Raw genomic sequence first — 10,092 nt, forward strand, 5'->3', positions numbered from 1 at the left:
TCTTCTTCTTTTCTCTTTCTTTCTTCTTCAAGTCGTCGTTCTTCTTCTTGTCTCTTTCTTTCTTCCTCCTCTCTTTTTCTTCTCTCTTCCTCTTCTTTTCTTCTTCGTTCTTCTTCTTCAACCATTTTCTTTAACTCTTCTTCTCTTCTCTTCTTTTCTTCTTCAATTCTTCGTTGGACTTCTCTGTCTTCATCATCCATATCATCCAAAAAGAATGCAATGGGAATAGGACTAGGATTCAAATGTCCATTTTCATCAAATAATGGACTATTTCCTTGAGCCATTTCAAACCTTGGTGTATGTAGTCTATCTTTATTAGACTCTTCCATTTCTTTTTTCATAGCTAATTCCATAACTTTTTGTCGTTGTTTAGACTTACCATAAATACTCTTTTCTGAACTTTGATCACTCAATTTTCTCAAACTTAATAAGTCAACTTTTTCATCCAAGATAGGACTTGTCGTACATTTAACTTGTCGACTAAATCCATCTTTTCTTGTTGAGTCAAATTTATCAATAAAAGCATTTCTTTGAATAGCCCATTTTTTAAACATTTCACTAACTTCTTTAACATTGTCCCATTTAACTAATAAACTTGCATTTTCACTAGCATTATTCTCAATGACTCCTTTTAGTTCAACAGGCTCTTCTTTAATATAGTCAGTTATATCAACAATATCATAAATTCTTTTATAAATTTCTTTTCTTTCTTTTCTCCATTTTTCTCTTTTTTGTTTAAACTCTTCAACAATTCTTAGCTCTTCTTCTTTTAACTTCTTTTCAATCTCAACTTTTGCCTCACTTAATTCAACTATTTTCTTTTTTCTGTCAAGTTCTTCTTGCTTTTTCATATTTTCTCTTTTTTTAACTTTCTCAACTTCTTGTTTTCTTAATTCAAGAACAGGGTCAAATCGTTTAACATGTTGGAGATGGTTATCTGCTAATTCTCGTTCTATTTCTTCTTGATTAACTAATTTTGGAAGAACTGTTTTTTCTGTAAGAGGTGGTGTTGGCTCTTTTTCAACACTTTCTACAAATTTAGCAATATCTTCTCTCTTTCTTCTACGTTCTTCTTCATATTTTTTATGAATATCATCGCAAATCTCTTTATCTCTTTGACTTAATACTTCAATAGGTTTGTTACCAATACCTTCTTTTGTTTGTAGTGCAACTTTACTTTTTCCTTTTGCCTCTCCTAGTTTCTTTCTTCTTGAATTGATTTCTTTCAGTTTATTGTCAATATCAATATCTTTACTTTTTAATTTAATTTCTTCATCATTTTGTTGTTGTCTAATGTCTAAGTATTGTTCAGATATACGATCCAATTTTGATTCTTGCATTCTTTTTTCATGTTTTTTACTATCAACTTCAATTTCAATTGCATCTTTTTCTTTTCTTAATTGTTTGCTTTTTTCTCTAGCTTTTTTTCTATCTTTATTAAGATTTCTTTTACTTCTTTCTTCAGCTTTCTTTTCTCTTGATAAGTCTCGAGTTATTTTACTTTCCATTTGCTGTAATAAAATTTTGGACCTTTCTACAAATTGATCTAATTCTTCACTTGCAGCTTGTTGTTCCAGTTCAGCATCAGCATTAGCCATTTCTAATTTTCCAAGTTCATAATTAGCATCATCTATTTTATCTAATTTAGTATCTAATTGTTTTTCATTATGTTCTCTTTCTTGAATAATTGAATGAGTATCCATTTTAACAATTTTTGTTTGTGTTTGAATGTCAGATATTTGTTTTTGAATACGGGCTTGTTCTCTTTTATTATCTTTAATTCTTTTGTTTTCTTGAAGAATACTTTTTTCAACATTAAGAATCTCTTGTGAGACGTCATCAATTAAACTATTAACTCTTTTTGTTTGTCGTTCTTTTTGTTGGAGTAAATCGGTTAATTCAGCTTTCTTTTGTTCCATATCATGAACTTCTCCACTTAATTTATAATTTTCATCAACTTTACTTGTATATTTTTCACTTAATTCTTCATAATGAAGGTTTTGAATTCGTTCTTCCATCCTTTTTTCTTTTTTAATCATTTCTTGTTTCTTTCTATCAGCTTCTTTAAATTCTTTTTGAAATTCCTTTTCATTTCTAATATTATCACTTTGTAACCTTAACATCTCAAATCTTGTTGTTTGTTTTCTTTTATAAGCTTCATCAATGTCTTGTCTAATCCGTTCACTTTCATCATTTAATTTTTCTTTCTCTTCTACTAATTGTGTATTATTAAGATGTTCTACTGCTGTTATTCCAGCACTTTCTTCTTGTGCCTGTTTTAACTTTTCAAGCATTTTCCTTTCTTCTTCTGCATGCTTTTCTTCAAGTTGTTTCATTTGTTGTTCATCAACAATTTTTTGTCTTTCTTTTTCTTCTAATAAACTATTATATTCTTTATCTTCTTTTTCTTTAGCTTCTTTAATTTTTTTTTGCTGTTGTTCTAATTCTTGTTGTTTTTTTCTTTCTTCTTCTTCTTTTGCACGTTTTTCTGCTTCAACTTTATTTATTTTATCTTGTTCCTCTCTTCGTTTTCTTTCAATCTCATCTTGTTCTTTTTTCCATTTCATTAACGCTGCAAGAAATGCAAAGTTCATTTTAACAACACAATTTTGTACACTTTCAACTGATATTAATTGACATCCTATTGTACCTGATGCAGTTATAACATCTTCTAATGAATTTCCACATGGAATTCCAAGAGTACGTAGTAAGTCTCGAAAAATTATTCCATCTTGGAGGTCTGATGTATAGTTTGTCATTCTTTTACTTCCTAATGTTGTGTTTACCCATTTCATTACATCTCCTTCACAATCCATTGATCCTAGTGTTTTTCTTAAATCATAGTCAATTAATTGCCATAATAAACCAAGTACTTGTGATGCAGTAGCTGCTTGTGGTTGAGTTATAGCACTTGCAGAACAAGTAACTTCAAGTCCAAATGACTTTGCCATACGAATCAATTTTTCTGCATTTTCATTCATTTGAAACAAGTTAATAGGATTCGTGTGTGGGGGGATAAAATTTTGGAAACTTTGCATATAAGTTATTAATATGATTGTTGACTTTAAACCTTCTTGTAATCCTTTTAATGTCTTTTCAATAGAAATTCCTAAATTCGTTTTTGTTTGAATAAATGCATTTAAATAACTAACAATCCCTTGCACAGCTGTACTTTCATATCTTTCAGTTTCATTCATTTCCTTCCTTCAAAAAATAAATTGTATTTCAGTTCATTTCCTTTTTTCTATTTCCTTTTATTTTCCTTCTTTTCTCTTTTCGTATTTTCCTTTTTAATTTCTTTCTTTTTTGGAAAAGTAATTTTGTTATTATAAAATTTTTGACATTATTATCGTTATATATAACTTTATTTTATTTTAGGATGTTAGTTACTTGAAATAGAAGATGAAACATCATTAAATTAAGAGTGGTGTTTAATAATAATTCTAAATTAACATACACAAATAATTAAAAATAATTTAAAATGAAAAACAAGTTTTAGTTCTATTATTTATGGTTGTTAGAATGGATTTTATACGATAAAATACAATAATAGTCTATATTTATTTTACTTTGTTAAATAATCTTTTAAATTTAAGCAACAATTAAGAACGAGTTAAAAATACCATTCATAATAAGATTCTTTTTAATTCTTTTCCATCTAATAATTATCTTTTGTAACAATGCTGTTAGTATTAGTAGTTATACTCATTGTAACTTCATGGGGTTGTGCTATTGGGAAATACTCTTATTTTTATCTATGTTGGGACTGTTTGGATGAAAGTTTTTGTCCTGGAGATGATAGTTTTTATCAATGTAATTGCTATTCTTGCAACAAAATAAATGGAGTGTGTAGTTCAAGATGTTTTGATGGCTATGTCAAAGATGAAATTGGTAGGTGTCAAAAATGTGCACCAGGTTATTATAAAAGCTCACAACTGGAATGTAGTGAATGTGAAAGTGGATATTATTGTCCTGGAGATGGATTTCAGTACAAAGCTAATTGTGATGATTTCAACAAACAAACTGGTGTTTGTACTTCAAAATGTTCTTCAAATTATGTCAAGTCTACTGATGGTAAATGTCAAGAATGTTCTAATTCTTATTATATGAACCAAGGAAATTGTTTGTCTTGTAACTGTAATTCATGTAATTCAACTACAGGTGCTTGTTATTCTAAATGCAATGGTCGAGCGTTCACCACAACTAATGGTCTTTGTTCTTATTGTTCATCTGGAAGTTATAAAAATAGTTTTGATTCCTCTTGTTTTCGTTGTACAAAAAGTTCATATTGTCCTGGCAATGATATTAAATATTCTTGTAATTGTAAGAATTGTGACCGAAAAACTGGAGAGTGTACGAGTAATTGTTATTCAGGGTATGAAAAAGAGAGTTCAACTGGAAGGTGTATTCCTTGTCAAGAAGGATATTATTCATTAGATGAAGGAAGTCAATGTACAAAGTGTGGGTGTAGTGTTTGTGATAAAAAAGAGGGGTGTTATATTGGTTGTGATCCAGGATATAGTTATGATTCAAATAAAAAACAGTGTACGATATGTTCTGCAGGTTCTTACTCTATTGGAGGAAAAGGTTCATGCCTGTCATGTGAAGGAAATAGTATTTCTTCTGTAGAAGGTTCATCTTCATGTAAAGCTTGTCCAATGAATCAAGTTGCTAATCTTCAGAAAACAGTTTGTGAATATTGCGTTGAAGGAAAATACTTTAGTAATGGGATGTGTTTGTCTTGTCCTGATGGAAAAATTAAAGTAGATAGAACAACAAGTAATTGTAACTCATGTAAGTCAAATGAAATTTCAAATTCTGATCATACTCAGTGTCTTGAGTGTGAAGCTGGAAAATATAAGAATGGAAATAGTTGTATGCATTGTGGTTCAAACACATATTCATTAAAAGGAGCAGTTTCATGTCTTAAGTGTGATAGTTCATGTTTATCTTGTGACTCAACTACTGGGCATTGTTTAACTTGTAATAAAGGGTCGTATTTAAATACAGAAACACATAAATGTGAGCCATGTCCAGCTGGAACTTATTCAAATACAATAACTGCAACTTCTTGTCAGAAATGTTTAGAACAAGAGTGGTCTACTTCTGGGTCTGTTACATGTTTGCAATGTCAGGCAAATTGCCAGGAATGTGATAACACAAATGGTAAATGTCAGAATTGTCCAACGGGGTATGGTTATGACCAACAAAAAGGGACTTGTACAATGTGTGAGGTTGGGACGTATTCTACGGGAAGTACTAGTTTATGTAATCCATGTGGCGTTGGTTCATTTCAACCACAAATGGGTCAGTCAAAGTGTGAATTATGTAGTGATGGCTTTTATCAAAACTTAGAAAAAAGTTCAAGTTGTAAGCCATGTTCTTCTTCTTGTAGTACTTGTTCTAAAAGTACTGGAGAGTGCCTGAGTTGTAAAGAAGGTTATGGACTAAGTAATGGAGTATGTAGTGAATGTCTACCAGGAACACATAACCCAATTAAAAATACAGGTTCATGTGTTAGTTGTGAAGCAGGCACTTATTCTAATTTACCTCACCAACAAAGCTGTACTGAATGTTCAAATCTTTATTGGTCAAGTTCTAATTCTCTTTCTTGCACAGCGTGTGATGAAGGATGCAGTTCATGTGATAAAAAGAATGGAAAATGTTTAACTTGTAAACCTGGATATGGAATTAATCAAAAGGATGGAACTTGTACTGCTTGTGCATATGGGAGCTATTCAAAAGGAGAAACTTCAGTATGTGAAATATGTAAAGATGGAACATATGCAAATCAAATAAAACAAAAATCTTGCCAAAATTGTTCTTCCACTTGCAGTGAGTGTAATAAGTCATCAGGAAATTGTATTCATTGTAAAGCAGGATATCAATTAGAAGATGGAAGAATTTGCAAAACTTGCCAAGAAATGACCTATTCACCTCTCAATCACGATAAATGTATTCCGTGTAATAGTTCTTGTAAACGATGTTCAAGTGTAACAGGAGAATGTACAAGTTGTCCAAATGGTGAAAAGACAGTATCAGGGAAATGTGAAAATTGTTCAACAAATGGAAATTGTGTTTTATGTTCATCTGAAGCTACTGAAGAAAATAAACAATGCATCGAATGTTCAGCTGGACATTATTTAAAGTCAAACAATTGTAATAGTTGTAGTGAATTAGATTCAAATTGTATATCTTGTAACCCATCAGCAGAAGAGTGTATAAGTTGTTCAGGAAATAATATATTAAATGAGGAAAGAACAAAATGTGTTCCATGCAAAGAAGGAGAAGTTAAAATTAGTGAAATACAGTGTGTTCCATGTTCTTCTAAAATAGAAGGATGCTCTTCATGTATTTTTAGTTCTATTTCAGATATTAAATGTGAGTCGTGTTATGCTCCATATGAGTTATCGAATGATCAAACAACTTGTGTTAATTGTCTTAATCAAAATATGTCATATTATGACCAAGATACAAAGAAGTGTGTCAAAAACAGTCAAGGATGTTTAAATCAGATAGGAAAGACAAAGTGCATTAGTTGTAGTTCAGACACCTATTATTTGAGAAATGGAGTTTGTTCAATATTTGATTCACGATGTACACAAAAAAGTTCAAAAGGGTGTGAAGAGTGTTCAAATCCAATTATTCCAAATAATAGCCAATGTAGTATTAATATTGAACAATGCAAATATGGGATGAGTTCAACACAAGATATTTGTTATGTCTGTGAATTAAATTATCAAAATAATAATGGAATTTGTGAGTCAACTACAGAGAAATGTCAGTATTATCAAAATGAATATTGTTTACTTTGTAATGAGGGAAGATCAAATGGGAAACAATGTATTTCTTGTAAAAAAGGAGTAGATGTGTGTACATATTATCATAATAAAGAAATACCAATAAGGTGTTCAGATGGTTATTTTCTTGACTCAAATAATGAATGTATTGAGAAAACAACAACAACTTGTCAAAGTATTAATAATAGTTATTGTGTTCAATGTGAACCGCATCAATATGTTAATCATGGAAATTGTAAAAATAATAATGAAGTATGTGAGATAGAAGATAAGATTGGTTGTTTAAAATGTAATGATGGAGTTTCAATAAATGGAGAGTGTCAAAGTATAAGCACTTTAAATTGTAATAAAGTCAATAAAAATCAATGTTCTGAATGTAAAGAAGGTAATTATAGAAACATTAATACTTGTTCACCAATTGATACATTGTCTAGTGAATTAAAACAATGTAAAGCATATAATGTAATAACAGAAAAATGTTTAGAATGCTCTGATGAATATTTATTATATCATAATACTAAATGTGAAGTAAAGCAAGAATTACGCCAAAATAAAATGAAAAAAGAAGAAGGTATTGATACATGTTTTGAACGAACAAGTAAAGGATGTTTAAGGTGCAGGTCAGGATATTATCTTGAAGATGGAGAGTGCAGGGAATGTCAAGGAGATTGTTGGGAATGCTCAAGTAAGGATTATTGTACAGGGTGTGATCCATATTCTTATCCTAGTAATGGAAAGTGTATAAAAATGAATGATTTAGTTCAACGATGTAACCAAATGATGTCAACATACACTGGTTGCGTCAATTGTAAAGAAGGATATTATAAAGCAGAAGATGGAAAAAATTGTAATGAGTGTGATAAATCCTGTTTATCTTGTATGAAAAATAACACTTGTATACAATGTGCTGAAGATTATTTTAGATATGGGTTTGAAGTATCAACACTTTGCTTTCCTCAAAGTCAAATTAATAATTGTTTGAATAAAACAAAACATGGTTGTGAAAATTGTGAAGAGGGATATTACAGAACAAGTACGTATCAGTGTAAAGAATGTGGATTCAATTGCACAAGTTGTTCAAGCAAAAATAAGTGTTTGCAGTGTATAACAGAACATGTATTAGGCACAAATGGTAGTTGTTTCCATTATTCAGATATACCAAATTGTATTAATTCATTAAATTCAAAATGTTCAGAATGTTCTAAAGGATATATATTGGATGATGAGGAAACAGGATGTATTGAGAAAAAGAAAAATATTGGAATGACTATTGGTATTACAATTGGAGCATTTATAATTGTTTTAATTATTGTTATTATCATTACTGTAATTATTACTATATTCTATATTCAACATAAAAAAGAAAAGAAGAAGATGGATAATATTTGTGTCTTTGAAATGAAAAGATCTAATATTAAAATGAACGAATTTTATGGTGTAATTTGTTCTAATATAAATGAAATTAATTTCAATTCAAATGGAGATAAAATTAAAGTAAATGAAGAAACAAGGGAATTAATTTGTATTGGAAATAATGGAAAGAATAGAATAAAAGTTCAATTCACCACACAAGATGAAAATGATAAATATAATATAAGAACTGAACCAAAGATCATTACATTAAAAAAAGGAGAAGCATGTGAATTTGAAATTTTTATTACTCCATTTTGTACATGTACAATAGAAGATAATATAACTATAGTAGGACTAGATATTGGAACAAGTAAAGAAATTGTTGCTCCAATGAAAATTAAATTTGATACAGAATTAACAACATTACTTGATCCAGATGAATTAATAGAAGAAAAGAAAATAGGAGAAGGGTCATTTGGAATTGTTTATGTTGGAGAATTTAGAGGAAATAAAGTAGCAATTAAAAAAATGAAAGAAGTTGCACAAAACAAAACAGCTATTGACGAATTTGAGAAAGAAGTATCAATGTTAGATAAGTTTAGAAGTGAATATATCATTCATTTTTATGGAGCTGTAGTGATACCTGGAAAAGTATGTATGGTAACAGAGTTTGCACAATATGGGTCATTACAAGATATGATTAATAAAAGAAAAGAAACTCTAGTTTCAATGAAAATGAAAATTAAATTTATGATAGATGCTGCAAAAGGAATTTCATATCTTCATTCAAATGGAATATTACATCGAGATATTAAACCTGATAATATTTTAGTTATTTCAATAGAAGAAAATGAACAAGTCAATTGTAAATTAACAGATTTTGGAAGTGCAAGAAACGTTAATTTAATGATGACAAATATGACATTCACAAAAGGAATTGGTTCACCAAAATACATGGCACCAGAAATATTAAACAAAGAACATTACAAAATGCCATCAGACATATATTCATTAGCAATAACAATGTATCAAACATGGAGTTGGAAAAATCCATATGATAAAGATGAAGGATCTCGATTTAAATATCCATGGAAAATTGCTGAATTCGTGACTAGCGGAAAACGATTAGAAAGAATACCAACAATCCCAGAAAATTTATACAAGATCATTGAAGAGTGTTGGAAGCCAAATCCAGAAGAAAGAATGAAAATAAACAATCTCATTGAAATTCTTGAACAACAATACCAAAACGAAACGAATTAGTTTATTTATTTACTTAGTATAGCAGCTTTGTCTAAAAAGATCTTTATTGAGATTTTTGCTTATTTACATATTACTTAATTTAGTTTACTTTATTTATTTTAGTATCTTCTTTTATTTCAAAAACATTAATTAATTTTCTAATTTTAAAACAATGAAACGTTTTATTTAGTTTCTTCTTTAATTAATATTATTACCTTAACTTTCTTTTAATAACTCTTTTTTTATTTGGTTACTATCTTAACTTTTTAATACTAATTATGGTTATGACTTTCTCCATTGTATCATTCTAAATAATCTTTTGTTATGTCTCTTTAAATTAATATTTTTTCTATTATATTTTTATATAAGTATTTAATGTATCTAATATCATTATGGTAGTTGTTATTAAATAAGTAATAAATCCTAATTCATTAGTATTATATGCCATATAAAAAGTTTAGTTTTATGAATATAAAACTACTAAGAATTGAATTTTGATATTTGTTTAACTTCTATATCAATATCAATAAAAACTCATACTTTTAATAAGTATATAACCGAAAATCTTCTAGTCAATTTTAACAACTTGTTAAAAAAATAAAACAATTACTCTCAAATAGATGCAACATTAATTACACAAATAAGAATGATAACAATTACCAGACAAAAAGAAACAACAAGAGAAATTTGATAATGA

The 10,092-nt window shown here is 28.8% G+C and overlaps 2 protein-coding genes across 2 annotated transcripts; one reads left to right on the forward strand and one right to left on the reverse strand.

Annotated features, from left to right (window-relative positions):
- Nucleotides 1-117: 117 nt before the first annotated feature.
- ENU1_065700 (hypothetical protein) lies at nt 118-3,197 on the reverse strand (the record flags this gene model as incomplete). The annotated part of the gene is made up of 2 exons (XM_008858277.1): nt 118-152; nt 233-3,197. The coding sequence occupies 2 exons, from the start codon at nt 3,195-3,197 to the stop codon at nt 118-120; spliced, it is 3,000 nt and encodes a 999-aa protein (XP_008856499.1).
- A 483-nt stretch (nt 3,198-3,680) lies between these two features.
- Nucleotides 3,681-9,416, forward strand: ENU1_065710 (protein kinase, putative; the record flags this gene model as incomplete). Its single annotated transcript, XM_008858278.1, has 1 exon — nt 3,681-9,416. The coding sequence occupies one exon, from the start codon at nt 3,681-3,683 to the stop codon at nt 9,414-9,416; it is 5,736 nt and encodes a 1,911-aa protein (XP_008856500.1).
- Nucleotides 9,417-10,092: the final 676 nt, after the last annotated feature.

Source organism: Entamoeba nuttalli, assembly GCF_000257125.1.
Source record: "Entamoeba nuttalli P19 unplaced genomic scaffold asmbl_3382, whole genome shotgun sequence".
Lineage (NCBI taxonomy): Eukaryota > Evosea > Mastigamoebida > Endamoebidae > Entamoeba > Entamoeba nuttalli.